The sequence below is a fragment of the Brachyistius frenatus genome, unplaced genomic scaffold (genome assembly GCF_029030835.1).
Source record: "Brachyistius frenatus isolate BFR_SWC_R1_liver_20210118 unplaced genomic scaffold, ASM2903083v1 Contig_51, whole genome shotgun sequence".
NCBI classification, from domain to species: Eukaryota; Metazoa; Chordata; class Actinopteri; family Embiotocidae; genus Brachyistius; species Brachyistius frenatus.
The window spans coordinates 2,115,326-2,140,212 of record NW_027210650.1 but is presented as its reverse complement, the minus strand read 5'-3'; the positions used below and the strand labels follow the sequence as shown (position 1 = coordinate 2,140,212).

Below are 24,887 nucleotides of genomic sequence, written 5' to 3'. Positions count from 1 at the left end.
CGCACGGGCTGTAAATAAAATCATTCTTCACGGGGCGTCTCAAAAAGTTGTTGAAAATTACAGTATTACAGTCAGAATTTTTGTTACTTTTATTTTAGAAAATGTCCTTTAAAGTGTGGCATTTCAAGTCACATTTTGTTTTAAAATACAGAAAATACAGACAGTAGAACATGGATACAGCAAAAAAAAGGAAACAATGACAGAAAATAAAGCTAACAAGCCTTTCTGACTGCTCTAGTTTTCTCTTTTTTTGAAATGGAAATGAAGGCAAAGGAAGGAGGGCGGAAAAAGAAAAAGGCTTCAGGGACAGGAGGGGAGGAGTGGGGGCAGAATGAGACAAGTTAGTTAAGGAAACTATGGTTGCTTTATGGTTCATGTTTAAATTATTCTTTATAAAGTCTAATTTAAGATTTAATCTTTCCTCTTTCTTTTTTGTCTTTTTCATTTAAATGGTATTTTGATCTTCATGATCCAGGGCCCTCAGCGCTCCTCCTTGTGGTCTCAGACTGAGGACAAGGAATGCCGACTTAGTCTGGCAGTGGGAACAGAACCACCCGCGTCGCCTTCCCCGGCCGACCCACACTGCCAACTCAAGAAGATAAAGTGGAGTCCTTCTGTGTTTGCTGTGCTTGTGAACGTTGCATGGACTTCTGACTTTCCACGTCTCTAAAATGTTTCTCAACCTGCAGGGGAAGCAAAAAAATATTGATGGACGATGTGGATGACAATTCTGAGAAAATTTAAAAAAAATAAAATAAAAACAGCTGTAAAACACCTGAACGTAAACAGGAAGTACTCGGGGCTTCGTGATGTACCACCTGATCTGAGTTTTTTTTTTTTTTTTCTCGGATAGTCTGCTTCATCGTCTATCTTCACGATATTATCTTGGTTCAAACATCAAATGATGATATATAAAATGCAGGTATTAACTCGGCTACTTTATAAAGAAATGCTGAACGAACTAGTTTGTTTTCGAGCAAAAACCCTCAACATTAATACGCACAACTTTTTTTTTCTTTCTAAAAAGCACATTACAACATTTTCTGTTTTGGGATTTTATCCAATTAAAACTGTAATTTCCAATCGCTGAAAAACGAGAAGGCTCCACGGACGGGTTGGATGTAAACAGTCTAAAGCCATGTTTTCACCGCAGGAACTTTCCCGAGGAACTGAGGGACAGTTTCAGGGACTTTGGCTTGGACATGCTGCTTCATGCTTTTTGCAGCCTTGTACACTCAGTTCTGCACGGTTACCCTGGTTAGACCTCATAGCTCTGGTCGATGCGAGGCAGATCTATACTGGGAATCACATGATGTTCAACTCTATGTACCAAATTGGTCTTTGCGACAAGAACATAGAAACCCCGTTGAAATGAAATGAGATGCCGAAGTCGATAATAATCCAACTGCAGCAGATGCGGAGATAAACTGTACTTTCATCTTTTCATGGTACACGTTCAGGCTCAAAATGGCTTGAGCAGCATTCGCTGCCGAAATGAGTGGGAAACATGGCCGGCTGGCGCTTCTCAGCACCGTGCTGGTCTGGTTGTGGAGAGCGTTGGAAACGGTACAAGTAGCCTCGCTCCAAGAGAGGGTTTAATAACCGGAGCTTGAGGAATTTACGCTCGCAGAGCCCAGAAAACAAAGTCTAATCAGGGAAACGTGTCTAAAGTTGGTGAAAGCTGCACTAATGACCCAGAACATCGGCAATGTTTTGCTCTCTGCAACCACTGTTGAGATTTATCAGATTTCTTTCTTGGCTTGAATGTATTAATAAGTAGATTCTGTTTGGGGAGTTAAAGGACTCAACTTAAGCAATTAAAGAATCTCATTAGTGGACCGTTTTAAAGTTTTGCTGATAGTAAAGTCTTTTACTGAGACCAGTTAAACGGAGAGCAACCAAAATAAAAGATCAAAAACATGGAAGAGGGGAGGATTTCAGGAGAGAGGATCGTGTATTATCTGCGTTTACCGCCAGCTTCCAAAACGTCTTTGTTGAATGTTATCTATGTGACCATCGTCATGGAAACGTGACGTCACAGAGGTCAACGGATTTAAAGACTTATTAAATTGAATCTAGACTTGGATGCATGTGTGGAGACACACACGCACAAAAGAAACGAGCTAAAAGATCAAAATCTACAAACTAATTGATAATTATCTAATAGTTACAGATCACATCTCTTGTTAGAAACATATTGTAGAGATAAAAAGCATACTTACTATTTTGCGTACATGACTTAAAGCGCTTCCCTCTTTGCCTTTGCAGTTCTCGACCTGGTAAGGCGGTGAGATTACGACGTCGTCCATCACAATAATGTTCTTCTCCTGCCATTTACAGTCTTTGATGCTGCAAAGAAAAGTAATCATCCTCTTATCTGCTGCTCGAAAAGGAGGGTTTTTTTTGTTGTTGTTTTTTTTTTTATGTTGGCGAAACTAAAGATTCTCACACTGGTTTTCATGACGTTTATCTCTCCGCTTCTCGGGTAAAACAATTCAAACCTATTAATTTAAGCAATCAGGACATCGGTCATGTGGGGTGTGAAACCAGATGGAACAATAGACAAAAGGAACAATAACAAAATTAATTTAATTGTAATTCTTTTAATTCTTTGGAGGCATTTTTATCTTCCACATTTTAGACACGTGGTACACTTTTTTTTTTTTTTTTCCATCACCCAGAGACATCTGATTAAACAGACACTGTGTGAGCAGGAAGAAAGATTATAATTATCTCCTTAAAAAGAGGCTGGATTCATTAAATCCTGGCGTGATTCTTGACTTTAGTTGCATTTGTGCCACAAAGCAGGAAAAGACCCAAACAGGCGTCGGAGAGGGTTAAAACAGGCCCGGATCAGATATCCGACACCCAAATCTGATACCATCAAAAACGTTACATAATTAATGTAAGATTGAAAATTAATACAAAGTGCTTTTGATTTGTACAGACTGTCGCAGGGGACATGAGGAACAATTTTTTTTTTTTTTTATCAGTTTTCTTTTAATGTTATATTGAAAAATAAGCTGGTGAACGGGCCCAGGCAAATGTATCTGCCATTTGTGAGTGAGGTTCATTTGTAAATGTTACGGTGGCATCATTTCCTCTCTGCGTGACACAAACAAGAGTCCAGATTAACTGTATTCTACATATCAGGTCGAGATATTTCTGCGTCTATTTCCGTCTCCGTCTGAACACCTTCTGGTCTGACACTAAATGTGTGCGCGGTGTGATCAGGTCAGACGTCTACAAGCCGTTTTGGATTGCATCGTGAGGATCTTAGAAAAAAAAAAAAGCGAGGTAAGCCATTGATTTGATGCTATGAAATACTTGAACAACAATGCCGAATTGTCTGAAACACACATGATGCAGTGAAACCTCTGATCAGGTCAACACAGCCGATCTGATCAGCGTCGTGAAGCTCTTACGTTTTGTGAATAGTCTGGAATAGCTGTTGGCCCTCCACAGAAACCCCAGCACTGATTGCATAGGCTTGGGACAGCTTGTCCTCCTTTTCTGTCCGTGCTCGATTGGCAAGCTGGGAGGATTTGAACAGAACAAAAAAAAAAAAGAAAGAAAAAAAGACAAGTTTAACAGCAAATATTTGCTTTGAACCAGAAATGAATTTATTTTTACTGCATTCCAAAAAAAGAGCCATCATTCCAGTATTAAAACATACTTAACACATTCCTGGCTAAATCACAGGGTTCAGTTTACACTTAGTTTATTTTTTTTAAATTAATAAAAAGAAAAACATTTGACTTTTTTTTTTTTTTTAATTTCTTTTGCCGCCGTGTCCCAGTTCAGCTGCCGGATCCTCAGAAGTCTGTATTTCCAGACTAAATATGTCAACCACAGGTTGACTGGGGCCGGCCCCATTTCACAGCCTCTTCAAAATGCAGCTTTACTGCCCGAACGGCAAATCCTCTGCTGTCCTCGGTTCACCAGAAATCCATCGATAAATGGACAATTATTTTCGGAGGGGGGGGGGCATTTTAGGTGATCCAGGTCATTCACGTGGTCAGTCACTGGGACACAGAGGTTTAAAGTTCTGGATTTGAGGTTCTCGTTGGAGCAATACTGGTTGGTTAGACACTTGGACATCTTTCTTTGTTTAACTTTGTCGTTGACCTTGAATGCACCGGTAGCTTTAATGCTCTGTGAGGTCAGGCTGCCTGTGAGAAGAGGATCGAGGCCGGCTTAGAAACTTGTGCAAGTTAAGATTTCTCTGCGCCACATCTCTCACGACGTTTTCATCCGTCAGACACTAAAATGAATAATTCCTGTCGCAGTTGTTGTAAATCGAGGCGCACACAAACAGGTGAAACACAGGAAACCAAAGATGATCGACTTACCTTGCTAACATTCAGTGATGCTAGTGGGGGTGGAGTCTCGGTGCGGTCATTTATTATGTCCACATCAGAAACATAGGCTAAGTTGATCAGGATGACGTCGTTGAGGTTTGGCTTACCGCTGGAGGAAGCACATTCTTCGGAGGAACTGGAGTTAAGGCAAACAACGTCACGACAACTGACATCTGACCTGAACGCCGGCGGTCGGGACGGCACAGAGGGGCTTATGATACGGAGGACAGTGGCTGTCCACACTGCTGGCAGTGGGAGGTAGTGCCAGTCACAGCATGTGAATACCAAAGGCACTGCTGCCACCTATAGTAACCGTAGGGGAATGAATGAATGGAGGCCTGGGAAAACATAAAGAGCTTATAGAGCCGCAAAGCAAGCGTTCCCTTTCTGTCATTGTGAATGACTTCCGTTGCTGAAAACTCCACTAAAACAAGTGTTGTGTTTTTTCCCCCCTTTACCTTAGTAAATTCTAACTTATTGTACAAAGAGCGTTTTATCAAATTAAACTTTGCTTTCTTGATTTTAAAGCACACTGGTAACAGGTGAAATCCTACTTTAACTTCCATGGATTGAATATTTAAGAAATAAATAATAATACAAAAAAAAAATGCAAAAATTGTGAAACGGCAAAGAGAAACAAACCGAAAGCAAAAACACTGACGGTAAACGGCCTCGACACAACCGGCACACGTTCCCCGTCAGCAGTACAGGAACGACTTGTTAGACTGGTCAAGTTTGGTTGTAACGCACATCAGGCTTCTTTATCGAAACGGTCTTCAGTGCAGCGCGTTTAAAAAAAAATGAGGCTCGGTGGTCCAAAAAGACTCAAGTCAGACACGACAACGATGGCGGGACCTGAAAACTTGACCTACATGTTTAAAAAAAAAAAAAAAAAAGGCGCGTAAACCTTTCGAGTGTAACGTACAAAAGGAAAAGTCCAGCGTGGGAATTTATGGGAGGACAGAAATGTGCCAAGAAATCTCATTACGGCCCTGATGGTCAAGAAAATACATTTCTGCCCAAGATTGTGCGCAATTAATGATATTTCCACACCTGGGACAAAATCCTAAATCCTAAACCCTACATCATTTTATTTCCCGTCTCTTTCATACGAAATATCAGAAGATAAAAAAAACAAAACATGATATTTCTTACACATATGGATGACACGCGTTTCTTTTCTTTTCTATTTACTCCTGTTGGCACAATACGGTGATGTTTCCCTCTCGGGTGCATCTCCTTTTTCTTTCTTTTCCTAGTTTACTGCCAGACTCGGGTTGCTTTTTTTTTTTTTTTTTTAAATTAAACTGTCACAACGTTAAAACAAACCAAACCCATAAAAAGGCCTGAAAACTGGAGAGAAAGAGGAAGAAGAAGGAGGAGAAAAATAAAAATAAAACCCACTCCTGGTTGTGATGTCTTCATTCATCTGATGTTAACTCGCGTCTTAAATCGACCAAGACGTGAAATAGTCACGTTAGTAATCTGAATGAATTCACACGCACACGCTCCGATGAATGGGTGTAGGCATGATGGCCAAGCCTGCTAACGTTATACACCTCCACCACCACCTCCTCCACCTCCTCCTCCACCACCACATACACCGAACCGGATTTTCGTGGCACATTTTCCACGCCGAGAAATTTACAGCGTCGTCAGATTAGAGACAAAATAAAATAAAATAAATAAATAAATAAATAAAAAAGGAGACAAGAGGAAGCTCAGCTGATCAGATCGAGAATGCTAACGATGCTAACGGAGCTAAGCAGGTAGCGGCCGTGTGGGGTCGACCCGAAACTTAGCACGCTAGCCGAGCTAACAGCAACTCGAAACTGTTCATCGCGGAGGAAGGAGGAGGAAGGAGGAGGAGGAGGAGAAGGACACTCCGGGGCTCCTCCTTCACGACTTTTAGAGGAAAAAAAAAAAAATAACCGTCAGCGTCTCTACGTTAAATCTGCGAGGAAGCGGAACGTGTGCCGGGGCCAGAGTATCCGTTAGCACGCTAAAACTAGCAAACGGCTGGTTTGCACACAGCCATGATGGAGGAGGAGGAGGAGGAGGAGGACGGGGGGTAGGGGGGGAGAGAGTCGTTGCCAGATAGTGATCCATGTTGAGGTCCGGCAAATACAAACGGAGCGGATCGGGAACACAACGCACCTCCCAGCCGTTAAAACGTCCAGGCCGCATCGGCAGAAAAAAAAAAAAAAAAAAAAAAAAAAGAAGAAGGGGTCCCCCGAAAAGACGGAGGTGACGGAGAGGGGGCGACTATCTCGGTGAAAACACTTCATAAACGGGACAAAGATATTTAACTCGCCGCTCGGCACCAATTACGCCTGCGCGGATCACTATTTGACATCTTTTCGGTTACCCTCCAGGCCCTGGCAGCCGGGCAGGCCGGCGGGCCGATCCGCGGCCCCGAACACGCAAAGGATACTCAGAGTCAACATCTTGGACTGGTAGTCGAACGCGACCACTTCTCCTTGCAGACGTTGGCCCAAGCAGGTGAGGCAAGAGACATGGCTCCCGACGCTGAAATACTCCCCCGGTCCCGGAGCCGCCATCTTCTCCGCCAGGGAAACCGGAGCGCCTCTGCCTGACGTAAAAGCGACGCGATGTCGTATGACGACGGAAACCTGGGCGTGGCCAACAACAAAAAAAAAAAAAAGGGGGCGGGGGGACGTCGGGTGGTTACGTTCGGTTACGTTCGTTTACGTTCGGTTACGTTCGTTTACGTTCGGTTACGTTCGTTTACGTTCGGTCACGTTCGTTTACGTCCGGTTACGTTCGGTTACGTTCGTTTCCTCTGACGACGGCGAATGACGCTCGTCTGTTTTTAATCTATTTAACCGGGACTTTGTGGCGTTAAATTAACCCGGGGGCCAGATTATAGATTAACCATAAATATATAATTTAATTGTTCATTTAATACTCATAAACACGCGAGGCTTTTTGTCGCCATATTCAACCGAGTCGAAGTGGCGCGCCCCCTGCTGGACTACAACGGTACTGCGGGCGTTTCTGTATCAAGACGTATCAAAAGGTTTTGACTTTTTTTTTTTTTTTTTTTAATTATTTACACGCCCAGGTTTCGGGAGAGGACGAAGAGATGGAGGCGGTTCATACCCAGGGTATCTGGATGGCAGAAAGTCTTCAGCAGAAGACGGCGAGCCAAGAAAAGACGTGGCTTATTGTCACTCACGTCGGAGATCCTAAAGCTGCTTTCCTCCTCCTCTTTCCTTTCGCTTATTTCATCAGCAAACGAGCTGGAGTCGCAGTGCTTTGGGTCGCGGCTATATCGGAGTGGTTAAACCTGGTGTTTAAATGGTAAGGCTAAAAAATAAATTAAAATAAAATTTAAAAAAAAAGGTACGTTTTTCTAGTTTATTTAGTGTTTACAATTTAAAAAAAAAAAAAAAAAACTAGATGCAGTGTGGGTAGGTTATTGCGTGGACGGCGTTGCTTCCGGGACAGCGATGGCGTTCACCTCTATGTGCTGTCCGAGGTGAAACGGACACCGGGCGGAACCTTTTATCAGCTCGGTGGAGCGGGGGATTGGCTGAATATGATCAGAAAATGAGAGTCGGAGAGGAAAATGGTTCATATTTGACATGACAATAATATTCAAAGACGATAGTCACATGCCCAACCCAATAATGGATGTGTTAATAAATGGTAAAACAATATCTGCACACAATGCAATACCACAACTGTTTTATTAATAGTCTACAATGGATACAGAATATATACAACTTAGAGATCCTCAATGAAATGCTTGCTTTTAAAAGTAGTGTAGATATTTTTGGTTGAAATATTTCAAAAAAAAATTGTAGCCTCTGATTTATAACTTTAATTCTTAATGATATTAAGGATCTTAACAACCTAAAGCATTATTTTTTTTTATTTTTAAAGACATGTGGGAGTAGATGGAATCAAGGCTGCTGATAGTAAGAAGGAAATCGGATCAATTTGAGGTTTGTAACTAAGGAAAATGTTGGACTTGAGCTGAAAGAATGGAAAAAGAAACAGGTTTAAGGACACGGTAGTAGAAAGTGGGGAGGGATTTATTACATGATTATTGGACAAACAATGTTATGGGACAAACACTCAAAAAATATTTTAATATCCAAAATATAAACAGTACATAAAGTCCCATTACTGTGATTGTAAATGTCTTTATTTGATTTGATGTGAATCATTTTGTTCCCAGGATGCTGTTTGGAGAAAGACCCTTCTGGTGGATCGGTGAATCACGTCTGTTTGTCAACAAGCAGCCACAAGTTCACCAGTTTTCTTCCACATGTGAAACCGGCCCAGGTGAAAAGCCCTCAGAGGAAAGTAATACATATGTCTGAGTCACAGAAAGTCAACTTAAAGCACGCTCGTCTGTCTCTCAGGCAGTCCGTCGGGACATGCGATGGTGACGGCAGCAGCCTGGTGGGTGGTGGTGACCTCGCTGGGGTCATTTCTGTACTCCCGTACTCACAGGTAAGCCCCTCTGACATAATAACACCAAAAAAAGATGCAGTTTTTGCTTCAGAAATGCACAAAAACCAGAAGATATGAGAATTATCTATGGACAGTATTATCTCTGTGCCTTCAGCGTGGTGTTATCGGCGGCTCCCTACCTGTTCTACGTGGTGATGCTGGTTGCGGTTGGAATCTCCAGGATCTTTATCCTCGCCCACTTCCCTCACCAGGTGGTTGCCGGCTCCATTACAGGTCTGAATACAGGATCAGGAACAAGCTGAAACACGGCGCATGGATAGGCTGGTGGATTAAAATCCCCTCTCTCTGTGTATATTATTTTAAATGACAAGTACTTGCAAAAATGATATAAATCATAAAGACTCATTGCTTTGCAGCATTTTCCTACTGTAGCCGTAATGTGATTATTTGTGGAGATTCAAGATCATACTTGACTTGTTCTTGTCAGGTTTCCTTCTGGGGATTATTCTGAGCCGCAGAGTACCTGAAGGTCGCCCCCTGCTGTTCTTCTTTAGCCTCAGCATGGGCCTGCTGCTTAGTGCTCTGCTGCTCCATGCTGGATTACAGCAGCTGGGAATGGACCTCTCCTGGTGAGTGTCTCTGCAGCATTAATCTTGTGTTAGTGTGTCTGCTCGGTGCATAACAATCTCTGTGACGTGAAGAAAGCTGTCCCGAACCTATTCTGCTTGTTAAACAGGTCTATTACTTTGGCTAAGAAGTGGTGCAGCCGTGCGGAGTGGATTCGTTTGGACACGGCCCCGTTCTCCTCTCTGACCCGGGACTGCGGGGCCCTTCTGGGTTTGGGGCTGGCCCAGTACTGGAAGCCCGGCGGCTGGTCCCTGCCTTGGGCTCCCAGGGCTTTGTCTCTGGCCATTTCCTCCATGGGACTGTACCACGTGAACCGTCTGCCGCTCCCGATCCGACCACAAGGCCTCTTCTACGGGCTGTTCTTCGTCAAATTCGTCATGGTGCCTCAGATTGTCATGGTGCTTGTGCCTGGGCTCGTGCACCTTTTCACACACAAAAAGAAGAAGGACTAGAGATGAATTCTTCAACATGTTAACAGGTGTCCTTCACACTCCCAAGGTCTTTGGCTTCCTGTAGGTTTCTATCAACATTTCAAACGTCTATTTAATATATTTCAGGGTAACTCTTGTGGGTGAAGGCAATACTTACTTTTTTGTCTTAGAATTCACCTAATAGGGGTCTTTTTTTTTTTTTTCTTTTTATGGCCTTAAGTGTGGGATTTTGAGAGAATTTTGATGCACATTTGCAGTATATGCACTATAATCATAATACGTTTTGTAGATACAACAGTATTTTTTGCCAAATCCTGAGCTTGGAACTAAAGATTCTCTGTGGGAAACGAGCAGCTTCGACATTTTGTGGATCAAGAAACATGATGTTTAATTTGAAAAGGATTTGGGCAGGAACCAGCTTTCAACACACAAAAGGTTGTGAAAGAAAACTGTGTCAATCATCAGCAGTCACTTTATTGAAGATTTTTCAAACCTCAGACTCTGATTTGTGTAAATCAGATGAAAGAAATGAAGGTCTGAGGCCTTGAACATTGTTAATAAAGTGAGTATCAGTGGTCAACATTGTGCAGAATTGTTGGAAAATATTTTCCGTCATCACACTGGTGTTTTGTCTTATTACATTACATTTATATGTTATAAAAGATAAAAATAAATGACTGACATGCAGGGCGTATTTCAGTTGGTAACCATTTATAAATATGTTTTCTTTTTTTTCCCAATACATAGGTTTGACTGTACAGATTACAATCAGTTATCATGAGATAAAAACACATTCTTTTTTATTGTTTTTAATTAAACTTTTTTATCACAGCGACCTGAAAGCTCACATTTACAGACAAGAGAACTCTGCTCAGCAAGCAAATACATTAAAATAAAATAAAAGAACCTTTTGCGTTTGTCTGGTGAGGTCGAAGGGACATGATAAGGATAGTTCAGGGACAGCGGTCTCCTTATCTTTATCCAAACGTTGTGTCACACACCAGAGACACTGCTATACATGTTTCTGCTTGAGCTCATGGAAAGAATAGAACATGCATCAGACTATTTACAGCAAACTAATATACACAGACAGCTTGAAACCATACACCCCTCAAATATCCTCAACTTAAAAAGTCTGGTTTTAAATTAAGTATGATACAGTTTATACCTTCATTTCTGTAAAGATAAGTAGGGCATCTCTCTGGTATCAGGTGAAACTGAGGATGAACACAGGAGGAACTGTTTCTCTTTAGGTATTCTCTATCAGACTTCCAAAATAAAACGTTACAGACAAACAGTCTGTAACTTTTCCCACATATACAAATAACTTGAATATTCTCATTTTTCCACATCTCTATGACCCAAACTCCAAATATGGAGTCTCTGGATACTAAAATCTCAGTTTTTTTTGTTTTTGTTTTGTTATTGTTGCAGTAGATTATTTTCAAGATGTGTGCAAGACCAGCAGATTAGACTGGTTGATTTAGAGTAGATTTTTTTTTTAATGGATATTTCTATGATCTGGAATACTTAAATATGATTGGCCACCTGCTTTACTAACGAACCCGAGCTGGACGGAGTGGAATAATCTTGAGCCAGTATATACAACTTGTGCTAGAAAGTCTATACATCTTCACCGGTTTATAAACATTTGTTTTGCTCTTCACATCGTCATTCATCACTGCGTCGCAAATCATACAATAATAGTGTCTATGATAGTCTGGTATCACCGGTCAGATCGTCTGACCCATCACACACCCACGTTCTCCAAAGTCAACAATCGTAACAACACTAAGTAAAATACATAAAGTGCACCCTTAGTTAATAACTTAACAGGCATTTTTAGTGCAGAAGTGGCTGAATTAAAAATGCATCGTGGGTAAAATGAAACGACACAAAATAATATAGAAGAAACGGGAAATGTCTGGAACAGTGGTCGTGTATGCATTTGCTTGCTTTTAGTCGCTGAGCACTTTCCGTAGGATCTCGTCACTAGCACAACGGAGGGACAGAGGCCAACTTTGATGAGCCACATGATAAAATCACCTTCGACAGGATTCTCTGCTCATCGATGATCACCAAATCAAAGATGATTTAATATTCCTGCAGCCAAAGACTCAAACTGAATCTTACTAGATCCACTTTCTAGATCCTTACCGATGTCTGATGCGTTCAAGCTCTATCGTTTTGTCAAATACAACAAATTTGTGCAAAACTAGAACAACTGATGCCTTTACCTGTTCATCCAATCAGATGGTAAAGCAAACAAAATGTTTACTGAAAGAGAGCTACACTAATATGTCAGAAAGGGTTAAGGCCAGGACAGTTTGTTTAGCATCAAACATAACATATCATAAAGTCAGTCAGTGAGAGTTATGATACTAAAAAGAAATGGAGAAAATCATTATTTACACATCTGATTCTGAACATCAGAAATTTATGTTTAGCGACTTGTTTGCAAAAATGATTAAAACAATAAGACATGGTTCAAAAATATGTGCAGGGACTGTGTGCAATGATTGGATTTTCATTTAGATACACAGTTTCACGACACTTTCAAAAGGTGCTTCGACACTTTGTGATATTCTGGTTTGGTTTTGAAATGATGTGTTTATTGAGTTGAGCTGAAACAATTTAAATATCTGTTTTAAATTTAATAAATGACGAACTTTCTCTGGTTGTAGCGTCTCCAGTGTGAGGACTTGCTGCTTCTCTGTTTTACGTAATTGTAAACTGAAGATCTTTGGACGGTTGGTCGAACAAAACAAAGACATATAAAAAGGTTACAGTGAAAGCTGAAATTATACCGGGCATATTTGACCATTTGACCAACGTTGTACAGAAAAAAAACGATTCTATCAAAAAATAATCTTCAGGTAAATGCATTCTTTTGCGTGACACCACAACAAAACCCTTTTTTATTTTGACACAATAGAGGTAATTATATCATTCAAAGTTAGTCTGAGTCCCTCGTTCCTCCCACTGGTCGGTTTTCCGCGTCCATATGACTAGCAGTGTGACACAGAGGCAGGGTTAACAGAATCAAATCCAAAATGCAAACTATGTTTTGTTTTATTTTCTATGTACAATATATAACTTAATTATAAATATTGTCATTTTTCTCTAAGTACTGAGTTGTTTGAGCCATTTGTATTTTCTGAGCAATGTACAGTATTGAACATATAATATTGTATTACATAGAATAGAGCCTACTAGCAACCTTGGTTAAGAGCACACTTTGAAAGAACAGAAGATGGATACAGAGTCCACAAGTAGAGTCCGATGAGTTGTACGTTCACTCTCGCAGTCCCACCTGTTGTGGGACTTTTTGTGCCACGCGACGTTTTGGAAGTGCACTGGTCTTTGATTTAGAATGAGATCAGAACTCAGACCCCTCCTGTTCTCCTCCCCGTATGCAGAATATGATAATGAATGAAATGAATCACTTCTCACTGTTAGTTATGTGTTTCATATAAGATAATGTCTAATATCCTAAATGTGTGTGTGTGTGTGTGTGTGTGTGTGTGTGTGCGCGTCGGTTTTCTCGTGGTTCTCTCTCTGACCGGATCTGTCTCTCGTGAGTTCTTTAGGATGAGTTTTGTCCATGACACACACACGGGTCACATCTGCTGTTGAGCTTTAGTATTTTTCTCCTCTCAGTCCCACTAACAAGCCCAGTCCCAACCATCCAATCGCAGACAGGCCATCACACATTTGACTCCACAAATGGTCTCTTTGGTTTGATGGGGGAGGTGGGGCCTTGGGTTCGGGAGTCACGTGAGAGCTGGCGGTACATGTTGTCCTGGTAGGCCTGAGCCACGGGCAGAGTCCTCGCCACCTTCACGTCCGGGTAGGTGGGCACCTGACTGACCCGCTCCAGGATGTCCCCACTGCCGCGGGAGCCGTTGGCCAGCTTGCCCAGCGAGGGGGGCTGCGCCTGGGAGAAGTAGTCCTCCTCCAACAGGTGTCCGTTTTGGGCGTTGTTGGTCTTGTTGTAGTAAGCGATGTTGCCCAGTGAGGCCGGGGGACTGTAGGTGGAGCCTTGCTGGACCAGCTGGCCGGGCGAGGTGGGGCTAATAGCAGAGTCCATGGATGTCATGGCCCTGGACCGCGAGGGTTGGTGCAGGTACTGCTGAGTCCGCGCCGTCTTGTCTATGATGCCCATGAAGGGAGTGTTCCGAGAGCGGGTGGTCTCGCCCTGATACAGTCCCCCGCCGCCCTGGGACGGGGAGATGGGAGACATGTCGTCACAGGCGCGCTCGTATGTGGTTTGCAAAGGGATCTCCATCTGCTGAATGGAAGAGGACGGCCTGAAACCCGGCGCTAAATTCGAGGTGGATCCAGTTGAGATGTTGTTGCTAGAGGGGGAGAATCGAAGGCCTACACTCTGAGAGTGGATGAGAGGCCTGGGCGTGGGCACGTTATGCTTCATCTCAGTAGTATTGGCACTCACGGGGCGTCTCACCATATGGGGGATCTCAGGAGAGCCCAGCTGGCAGGGGGGCATGGCGTTGGCACGCTCCAGTACGTGTTCGGAGACCGGGTAGTAGGCGGCTGACTGGCTGCGGCTTATCTGAGGTGTCTGACTGTAACGGATGCCCCCCGGGCCCCCGCTGCTGGCGCGGTAGGCAGAGGAGGGGCGCTGGGGTAGCTCATCCTTCAACAGGTTGGACTCCATAACCCCTCCTCGGCCGCCGTGCTGACAGAGGGCCCCAGAGCTGAGGCTGGCCTGGACTTGGGGCATGGACCGTCCATCCAGGGAAGGCTGGTAAACCAGGCGGCTCTCCACGTCCACCGAACCCCCCTGGTAGCGACCACCGATGGAGTGACCCATCGGGCCACCGTAGCTGCTGTTGCCCAACACGTTGCTGGGCTGGTTTGTGCGGACTATTTGGGCTATCGAAGGCTGGAGGCGAAGGCCTTGGGCTTGGTGGTGCTGGGAGGATAAAGAGGGCTGCGAGCTGAGCTGGAACGAACGCTGGCTGCTCATCTTAGAGAGGGGAGATTTGGGTCGGCCCGGGAGCTGCTCTGTCTGGTAGCGCACAGGCGACCCGGACTGGGACCTGTACAGGCAAACGCTTTCTACTGGTGGACTGGCTCTATACTGAGCGGCCCGGCGTAAAGGGGAAGGCGGCGGGCTCTGGTGGTCCATCCCCTGACCCCCGGTACCCATCGGAGGCGGGCTGAAGCGGTAGGACGGCTGGTGCACTGGGGAGGTGTGAGGTGGACTGTGCCGGTAGTGGGAGTTCTGATGCGTTGGGGAGAGGGAAGGCGACGTGGGCTGGTACGTGCCTCGGGTTGGGGAGGACATGGAGGAGGACGTGGGGTGATACTCATAGGGCTGGCCCATGGGCGAACCTCCGGCTAGGTATATCTGATCTGGATGTGTCGGGGAGAGTGGAGGGCTCTGAATGATGGGAAGGCTGGAGGGATTGGTGTGAGACTCGGGCGGGGGCAGACCCATCGACATGGCCTCCAGCTCCTGCTCCAGGTAGTCCTCGTCCTCAAACAGGTCCTGAACGGGCTCCATGTCCTCCAGACGGGGCTCTGGGGGAGGGGGAAGAGGCATGGACAGGGACAGGGACAGGGACTCCTCCTCTTCCGGGGGAGGCGTAGGAGGAGGGGAGGGCGGAGGCTCCAGCTCCAGCTCCTGCTGCTGGTGCTCCTCCTGGTTGAGCTGGTGATACTCCTCCTCCACCCGCTGGAGCAGCCGCTGGATTTCTCTGTTATTTGGGCACTGCTTTATGGCTTCATTCAGGTCCTCTAAGGCTTCAGGAAATTGTCTGGAAAAAGGAGAGGGAGGTTATTTTAGGGTAAAAACTTTCCTGAGAGCTGCCGAGACGAATTTACATGTATACAAAGGAGTGGAGGATTACAGGAAGTATTTCTGTGATCTGCAGAGGGATAGAAGGAGCGTACCTGCTGCTACGCTTGGCGCGTGCTCTGGCATAGTATGCCTCATACGATTTTGGTTTAAGTTCGAGTGCCTTCGTAGCAAATTCCTCAGCCATCCCAAAGTCCTGGAGAGTTCGAGCAGAGGAGACCACTTCTGAACAACACCCGTAAATGTAGCCAACAGCATTATCACCATCATTTTGTATGTATGTATGATACTACCTCATTGGATAAATTCCTCGGATCTAAAATGAGTCAGTTTTAGTAAACATTTCGGTATTTTTCATCAGTCGCTTGCGCTGGTCCCTTGCGGACTTACGTTCATTTTCCTCCGACAACGGGACAGGTTGAGGAAGAGCGATACTTTGAGTTCCCTGAATGTCTTGAGGTCCTCGCTGAAGCCTTCGCGCGGAAACTTTTTGAGAGCGTACTGATAACGTTGCGCAGCCTCCTTCACCTTCCCCTTCTGTCGGACAAACACGCAAAGAAATCTGGTTTGTCCTTTCTTCGCAGTAAAAAAATAAAATAAAAATGCTCATCTGAATACTTTACAATATGAAGCGCCAAAACTAGACATGTAAAAACATACATTTTCTTATAATCTGTTCTCCGTTCGAGCTCATCGTCAGAGATAGACCTGCGTTCACTGTTGCTTACATTGTGGAGCCTTAATTCATTTAAATCATGAAATTTGTGAAGGGAGGCTACTGAGTTGGTGATGTGGGAATATTTTTGGATTGGGACACTTTAATACAAATATTTAGAATTACATTTTAAACTTAATTTTTCTGCATTTTCATTTTCATAATTGTCTCGAAAAAAACTTTTTAAACGTTATTTTCAAAGGATATATATCCTACTAAATATTTATCTTCAATTTAAAGTATGAAATCTGAGCCGTCGAGCGCACTGCCAGTCGGCTGACCTTGTAGAAACTGTCCCCCTCCTCGATAAGCTTGCTGAGTAAGATGATCATGATGTCGGGTTTGGAGGTGGCCATGGCCCACGTGGCTGGACCTGCGTAACACAGGAAGGAGCAGATGAAAAAAAAAAAAAAAAAAAAAAAAAAAGAAAGAAAGAAACACAGTGAGAAAGACACAGTAGTAAGCAGCGAAGAGGAAGGAGGGAGCGACTGGAAGTCACACTACACACAACAATAATAACAGGAATGAGGACAACAGTCAAAAAGGAGGAATGGAAGAGAGAAGACAGGCAATCCACTGCAGAGAAAAGATTATAAATATCTGGTCTAACACCTTGAGAACAATGTGATCTCTACGGGACATCAGGCCTGGGTCAAATACTATTTGCCAATAATCTCTAATCCTGCTAGAAGGATTTAGTTTGTCTCCTTGTAGTGAAAAAAAAAAGAGGACATTTGAATTCCTCTAAGATAGTTTATTGAAAAGAATTACAAATATCTGTAAATAGGTTTTGGCCCAGGCAAACCTAGTGTAGATGTCTAGTACAAATAAATCAAATAAAACCACAGTTACGTCTTTCTATTGAGACGCATTTTTCCATCTTGTCAAGAAGTGCAGATGTACAGCACTTCTTGGTATTGCTGAATAATTCAAGGTTGTGATTAAGAAAAGCAGTAAAATGTAATCCGCCAATCAAAACAAATGGGAGTCGTATTCTTAAAGAGGAAGAGACACCTCATCCCTGCAGACTGATATGTAACAGTAAAAAAAAAAAATCAGACACCACCCCTTGACTGAAACTGATGGGTCTTTGACGTATTAGCAATCCTCCACACACGAACACACACCACGGAGATGAGGAAGAGGAAGGGGGATCTTGCACAAGGAGACACTGGGGGTGGGTGGGTGGGTGGGTAGTTGGAGGGGGCGGGGGGGCAAGTACGATAAACAAAACAAAAATAAGGCAAGCAGGAGGGATAGACAATAACAGGGGGGTCTGCAGGCTGTAGCTGTCCTCTGAGCTGCTAGAAAAGAGGGGTGGGAATGCTGCTGACTGGCCTAGCTGACACTGAGGAAACGTCTGGAGGATGAACGGTGCAGAGCGCAGCGGTTTATCACTGCAGTCTGAGGTGGCGGTGGCACAGAGGAGTTACAGATACATGCATTTCCGCTAAAAATCACGACCACGCAAAAGTGTTACTGAGGGGCTTCCGTCATGCAAATGTGGAGATCGAAGGTCCACACCTCAGAAAAACACAAAACGACGTCACAGGCTGGAAGGCTGGGCATGCTGTCGTTAACCACTCCGACATCTACCTCTGGGGCAATCCCGATTGCACCGCATGTCAGCGCTAATACCTTTTTTTGCAATGTTATTATTTGTCAGTTTGAGAAGGTTTTGTGGTAGCTAAGCTCGCCTGCCGACACTTAGGACGACACAGACAACACAGAGAGAGGAGATAGAGCTGTCAAAATGCCTGGTAGGGTGAGAAGTCGACAGCCTTGGCTTTACCTCGGGGCCGACTGGGCAGCGTCTGACATCCTGGGGCCGGAGAGAGAGGCGGGGGATAGGGGGGAAAGAGGGTGGTAGAGGGGGGAGTGAAGGAAGGAAGGAAGGAAGGAAGGAAGGAAGGAAGGAAGGAAGGAAGGAAGGAAGGAAGGAAGGAAGGAAGGAAGGAAGGAAGGAGTGTAAGAGGGAAGGGAGGAGCGGGTGGGGTAGAGAGGAGGGGGGAGGTGCCAGGAGAAAACAGGGAGTGCGTAGGAGCAAGAGGAAAGAAAAGAAGAAAGAAACAGCAGGAGAGTGAAAGAGAAAGAGAGGTGGAGGTGGTGGTGGTGGTGGTGGTGGAGGAGGAGGAGAAGTGAGAAAAGGAACACAAGCAGCAGTGAGAAGCGGCGATAAGTGCTTCAGCAAAAAAAACATAAATACAGATACCCAAAAAAAAACACCGCAAGCGCTAATAACAACCTGTCTCTGAGCAACCACAGAGGACTAGAAAGAGAGGATGTGATTGAGAGAGAAACAGGGAGATAGCAGTAGATACAAAACGGAGGCGCTGAGAGGATGTGACAGAAAGAGAGAAAGCAAAAAACAACACAGCGGCAAACAGTAGTACAATAAAAAGAAACGCACAGCGGAGCCATAAATAGCGGCGCGGTGCAGCGGCAGGCGGGTGGATGATACACGGTAGCAGGAAGTGGGTTTTATTTTTTTTTTGCTACATGGAGACACAAACCTGAATCCATGGCTTATTGTAATAGAGTACAGTGCTCTAAAATGACCAGCCGGAAGGGAGTACGTTAAAAAAATAAATAAATAAAAAAGGCCTTTCATCTTTGGATTCTCTCTTTTCATAGTCGCTCATGCAGCTCATGCTAGAACTCCAACGCATGACCTTATGCACCAAAAAAAAAAAAAAATCCAATCCCAAGTTGTATCTCATTTCAAAGCAGGCAAATAACCTTTTTTATGACGGCGCGGCAAGAAGAAGAAGACGCTGCGTTTAGAGTCCTTTGTGCGCCAGATTAGAGGCTCATTAGTCTGTCAACCCACTCTTACCTATCTTGGCTCCTTTCTTGAGAAGGGCGACGACCACAGACGTGTTTCTGCAGCCCACTGCCCTGTCGAGAGGACGCATCCCGCTGTAGTCTACATGCTCTATCATGGCCCCGTGGTCAACCAAGAACTGGACCTGAGAGGACAAAGGAAGGTGGTGAGAACAGCTGAGGAACAACCACCATCAAAAACACGTGCATGGCATCTCATCCAGGAGTCCGAAACCGACAGCTCAGCTATATTTCTTTACAGCTTTTACACCAAGAGACGAACATTTCAAACCCAAATTGACATTTTGGAGGACCCAAAAAACAGTGTAGCACTGCATAAATAATGAAAAGAAAACGGCCTAAATCCAAAATTGTTGATGTGCTAAAAAATATTTTTCAAAGGGGATCAGATCTGTGATGTCTTGTTTTGTCCAATCAGCAGTCCAAACCCCAAAGATAATAACGTAATCATCATAAGTTTAAGAACACTTGCACGTCTTCCTGTTTGAAACGAAAGAACATTTGGTATTTTTTTTTTATTTTAAAAATGATATGAATTCAAAGTTAACTTTCAAAATAGTAGATTTTGCAGATTGGGTTTCTGTTGATCAACTAGTTGTTCGTCCAACTAAGTGTTTCAACTGTAAGATTTTTAGGACTGTGGATATTAAATTTGATATAATTTGTTCCGTTGTTAATTAAATGTGCAACGTGTTTTTAATACTGAAGCTGTCAAGTCTGGCTACATTTTCATTTAAACTTGACATTTTTTTAAAAGTTAGATTCACTTTCATAAAGGTTTTAAATACACATTAACAAAATAAGCTTAAGTTATACAAAATATATATATATATATAAAAAAAAGTAAATATAGAAGACTAAGAATCTGATTCTAGCTTCACTCTCTGTATCGTAGGCAAGTTCAGTACACAACCCCTTTTCACTGATGGGTCTTTTCCTCCTCGTCGGCTTCTTACCACTTCAGAGTCGCCGTAGAAGGCCGCCAGGTCGAGGGGCGTGCGTCCGTTCTTGTCCGCGTGGTCGGTGGCGGCTCCGCTCTCCACCAGGCAGCGGACGACAGGCAGATGTCCCTTCAGACAGGCCCAGCTCAGAGCGGTCAGACCCTCCTTATCCATCAGAGACAGAGAGGCTCCTGGGAAAAGAAACAGCAGCAGTGAGACACATTTTAAAGCGTTTTATGCTACTGAGTAGTACATATGCTGAATCTGTGGTTACCTGCTTTGGTCATTTTTTTTTTCTTCTAGTTTATCAGTTATTGCTTTATTCATTTTTGATGGGTTTGAAAAAAAAAAAAATTGTAGTTGATTTAATTTGGGTTTCAGTTGGCGTCAAAAATATTCTTCAGACAAATGCATAAAGACCAAACTGACTTACAATCTGTCCTACAGGTGTTAGTTAGACAAGTCACCTTGAGCGAGTAGAAACTCAACAGTTCCCAGGTGTCCCTCTGAGGCGGCCATCATTAGAGGAGTACGACCCTGCTTGTCAGCGAGGTTGACGTCGGCTCCATGTGTGAGGAGAAGGTCCACGATCTGCAGGTAAAAGCCCAAAAACACGTCTTTAAATGCTTCGTTTTGTCCGACTAGGAGTAAAAAAAAAAAAAAAAAAAAATCCAAATATACTCACTTTACAATAATTAAGACAGTAAAAGTAGTAAATCCTCACATTTGAAATGCTACAACTATCAAATGTTGCTATAATGATAATACAAATAATCATAATAGTATAATTTTTTTGGAAGATGAACAAAATTAACTATTTTGTTTCTTCTTCTTCTTTTGTTTCGAGTTGAAGAAATTAAGGAAAAATTATAGATTTCCAGAGCACATTTGTTGTTTCTTTACAGCATTTCGGAGTACGCTGCGGTAAGCAGAAATGGATCTATTCCTGGTGAAACTGAAGTGAGTGGCAGGTCATTCAGCGTTTTCAAAGCCAGACGTTCTTATTGAGTGAAACCGATCCGGGCGGCCACCGACCTGCCAGTGTCCCTGTCGGACGGCGCTGAACAGCGGGACGATGCCTCGTCTGTTGGGCTGAGCCACGGCGGCGCCCTGCTCCAGCAGCAGGCGACAAACCTCCAGCTTCCCCCGACCGGAGGCTGCAGTCAGAGCTGAACGCACACAAACACAACCGAGGAAGAGAGGACGGTTAGTGGGGTGTGTTTGATTGGTAGAAATCAGTTTCCTAGTTTTTCTGAGGACCTTCATTCATAGGTTTTTAAACAGGAATGATTTGTGTTAGAAGAGTTAATGGACACCTATTAAGTATTAAAACATAATAGTTGATTTGAGTGAACCGAAACAGTTCAGATGCGGGTTGTTCAGTTAAACAACGAGCTGAAACTCGCTACAAAGCTCCATAAAGCCGAAGGGAGCTGCAGATTGGGATTATAATTCTCTGAAGGTTCATCTTCAGCCCTCTCAAATGTAATTCTTCTCCATTATTATTTCATACATTCATACAAATTTAAATGAAAGCTAAAAACTGAAAAAAAAAATCTGTGCCCTGCAGGAAAAATACAACATGTCTGGGATTTATATTAAAGGAGAGGAAAATGAGAATGAGAAGAAGAAGAAGAAGAAGAAGAAGAAGAAGAAGAAGAAGAAGAAGAAGAAGAAGAAGAAGAAGAAGAAGAAGAAGAAGAAGAAGAAGAAAATACACTGGAGAATATTTTCGGAGCAAAGGCCTTTGAAGAGACATCCTCTGAAATGTAACGATTATAATCGAAACAATTAAAGCAGAGTGAATATATTTCTGTTCAGTGACACCGGCTTCAACCTCCTCTTTCTTTACTGGACGAACACTTGAATTCACGGTACACAGTTCAGTATTGTGTGCAAGTGCCGAAATACATACAGTCCCTCAGGCTGCTGTACAGAACATTAGATTGTCAGTTGAACCACCTGGTAACACTGGGATTAGAAATCATGCTCCAGAACAGCTGTTAGCCTTCTGATCCCTTATAAACAATGAAAAGTCAGACCGAAAAAGTTCACTCCCCCCCCTCCCTCTCCCTCTCCCTCTCTTCTTCTACTGACAGTGAGGAGCAATCCTTCCAACGCTGCAGCGGAGGGAATAAAGAATGCAATGAGCTCTTATAGCTTCAGGTGATACCGATACATCACATCTCTCAACACCCTGCCACCGTGCAATCAGACTAGTCATTTCTAAGCACCCTGGAGCACCCCCTCCCCCCTCCCCCCCCCCCCCGCATTCCTCCTCCGCTGTGTGAGCCCAGCCCTGTCTATGCTCCAATGACACCACTGCACTGTCATCAGCATCTGACGCAGCAGCAAAGCAGCAGACGCAGACACACGCACACGCGCACGCGCACACACACACACACACACACACACACACACACACACACACACACACACACACACACACACACACACACACACACACACACACACACACACAGGAAGGATCGTTCACATCCGCACTGCAGCGCTCCGCCTCGTGGAAAAACCCTCTCTCAAAAAAAAATTCCATAAAGAAATAAAGAGAATAACGACTGAATCGAACACACTACGGCACGTTTCTTGCATTTTGTCCAGGGATTTCACACGAGCACATCGAGCATTCACAAGTCATCTGTCAGCACTGAATTTAGTAATTTTTTTTTTATATCTGTGTAATGGCAGTTTAGAGGAGGTACCCCCACCTGTCTCCCCCCACAGGGTGTCAAAGTTATTGATCTGAGCCCGCTCCACCTCCTCTTCATCTTTCTCTGGCAGGTCCAGCAGGTAGGACACAATCTGATGGGCAACAAGATTGAAGATGACACAGATTAATGTCCGAGTTTACCGTCACTTAAACACTTAAATCCACTTTCCTTTTGAGTCTGCTGAGTTTTAGACGACTGAACTACATCGAGCACCAGACATCAGTCGATCAGTCGCAGAAAATAATTGTCATAGAGCATCATTTGCATATATAACTCCTCTTTTCTTACACCAGTGCACTCTATATTTCTCTTTTCCCTTAACTTCTTTTCTTTTCCTTCATCCTCTTGGATGGCTTTCTGTCTTAACCCCGTGAGGGAAAAAGGAAGACTACTAGCTTGTAAACTAGATGCAAACCATGCTGCATTTAAAATACTTTAAAAAAATAAAAAATCAACTTTACAAATGTTTTATGATGAAAGAAATGAACTTAGTAAATCTGCTAGAGCTGATTTAATTTAATGCCTCCAACACTGAATGTATACACAACTGTTGCTTTGACAAAAAAATTTGATGAGTTTTTTTATTATAGCTTTTTTTTTGTTTTTTAACACCCAAAATAATAAATCATTGATTTTAGTGTTGAAATCAATAGTGTAGTAGCAATAGCAGCTAAATGAGGTGGTGTTAATCCTTGAATCCTGAACCGGAGATGAAAAATTAATTCCACAATAACTGGACCCATCACTCCCCGTCCCCGTCCCCGGCCGTACCTCCGTGTATCCCATACTGGCTGCAGCGATGAGCGCCTGCTGCACCGCGTGGCTCTTGGTGAAGGCCGCCTGTTGTTGTGTCTGCGGCGACTGCTGTTGCGGCCCCAGACTCCAGTCGCACTGGATGAGGAACTTCACCACCTCCATGTGGCCCCTCAGGGCCGCATGAACCAGGGCGCACTGGCCATTCTTATCCAGGTGATCCACCTGGAAACAGGAAGTGGATTTAATCAGGAAGCTCACGGAAGACTGCCTGAATTCCTCACAGGTCTCCCCATTTCACGCACCTTTGCTCTCCTGCGACAAAGTGCCGTCACGATGGCCATGTGTCCTCCAGCGGCGGCGTAGCCCAGCGGCGTGAGGCCACTTTCAGACTGGGCGTCGACGGAGGCGCCGTACTCCAGCAGCAGCGCCACCATGTCCATGTAGCCCAGGTGTGAGTGCACACACAGGACGGGGGCGTTGTTCAGCACCTCTGTTCGGTAGTTCACGTTGGCGCCGCCCAGCATCAGCAGCCGACTCACCTGAACACACACAGATATTAAAATTCAAAATGAGGAGAAGTTAACACAGCAGAGTGTAGCTTGTGATTTTGAAACTTTATCAGCGTGCAGAAAGAGAGAGAGGCGCATTTCTGTCCAGCATATTTATGAAGAGTGCTCCTGATTCGGTACGCAGATCTTGTTGAAATATTCTTTAAGTGTGACTCCTCTCAGCTGTGTCGGTGTCTGTACCTTGATGTTGGGAGTGTAGAGGTTTCGCAGAGAAGAAAGTGCAGCTGAAAGACCCTCTGTGCTGTAGGATACCCACAGGCCTTGCAAGATAGATGAGGAAACTCCGACTTTCTTGCTGAGACCCTTAAAGAGAGAGATAGAGTGTAAATATTCATTAGTGTGGAGGTGGGCAGCAGCTGTGTGTGTGTGTGTGTGGATGAGTGCGGGGACAAATAATGATATACCTTGAAGATATGTGCTTTGAGGATGTGATGTCCCAGCTCAATAGTCTGCTGTCTGTTCAGCTTGTTCTCCTGCCGAGAGAACCAGAAGGCCAGTAGGGTGTGTCCGCTCCTGCAGAGAGAATAAACACGGACGTCTTTCAGTGCTTCTCGACTGAGTCATCGGGTCATTACACCGCGTTATCTGCACAGCTGGTGGAATGGGTTTTAATTAGAACACGGGAAATGAAATGGTGCTCCTCT

General features: G+C 44.1%; 3 protein-coding genes across 15 annotated transcripts in view; 1 reads left to right on the top strand and 2 right to left on the bottom strand.

Moving 5' to 3' along the window:
* Window positions 1–65: 65 nt before the first annotated feature.
* lsm12b (LSM12 homolog b) lies at window positions 66–6,982 on the bottom strand. Its single transcript, XM_069704679.1, has 5 exons — window positions 6,796–6,982; window positions 4,353–4,486; window positions 3,426–3,535; window positions 2,223–2,349; window positions 66–683 (listed from the first exon to the last, which is right to left on the bottom strand). Exons 1-5 carry the CDS (start codon window positions 6,920–6,922, stop codon window positions 591–593), a joined length of 591 nt encoding a protein of 196 aa, XP_069560780.1. The 5' UTR covers window positions 6,923–6,982; the 3' UTR covers window positions 66–590.
* A 429-nt stretch (window positions 6,983–7,411) lies between these two features.
* On the top strand, window positions 7,412–10,552 carry g6pc3 (glucose-6-phosphatase catalytic subunit 3). Its single transcript, XM_069704677.1, has 6 exons — window positions 7,412–7,685; window positions 8,569–8,675; window positions 8,756–8,846; window positions 8,962–9,080; window positions 9,295–9,436; window positions 9,544–10,552. Exons 1-6 carry the CDS (start codon window positions 7,468–7,470, stop codon window positions 9,884–9,886), a joined length of 1,020 nt encoding a protein of 339 aa, XP_069560778.1. The 5' UTR covers window positions 7,412–7,467; the 3' UTR covers window positions 9,887–10,552.
* Window positions 10,553–10,559: 7 nt separating this feature from the next.
* Window positions 10,560–24,887, bottom strand: part of tanc2b (tetratricopeptide repeat, ankyrin repeat and coiled-coil containing 2b) — a 137,102-nt gene continuing 122,774 nt past the window's right edge. For 11 of the 13 annotated variants that reach the window (XM_069704638.1, XM_069704637.1, XM_069704640.1 and 8 more), the window contains 14 exons: window positions 24,648–24,756; window positions 24,424–24,546; window positions 23,977–24,213; window positions 23,690–23,896; window positions 22,916–23,009; window positions 21,225–21,358; window positions 20,657–20,780; window positions 20,205–20,380; window positions 19,241–19,373; window positions 18,197–18,226; window positions 16,686–16,777; window positions 16,080–16,226; window positions 15,785–15,885; window positions 10,560–15,648 (listed from right to left, as the gene is read on the bottom strand). In XM_069704638.1, the coding sequence (XP_069560739.1) occupies window positions 13,572–15,648; window positions 15,785–15,885; window positions 16,080–16,226; window positions 16,686–16,777; window positions 18,197–18,226; window positions 19,241–19,373; window positions 20,205–20,380; window positions 20,657–20,780; window positions 21,225–21,358; window positions 22,916–23,009; window positions 23,690–23,896; window positions 23,977–24,213; window positions 24,424–24,546; window positions 24,648–24,756 (3,784 nt within the window). In that variant the 3' untranslated portion in view covers window positions 10,560–13,571. The remainder of the gene's footprint in view (window positions 15,649–15,784; window positions 15,886–16,079; window positions 16,227–16,685; window positions 16,778–18,196; window positions 18,227–19,240; window positions 19,374–20,204; window positions 20,381–20,656; window positions 20,781–21,224; window positions 21,359–22,915; window positions 23,010–23,689; window positions 23,897–23,976; window positions 24,214–24,423; window positions 24,547–24,647; window positions 24,757–24,887) is intronic. The other 2 variants (XM_069704639.1, XM_069704641.1) reach the window with 1 other exon arrangement.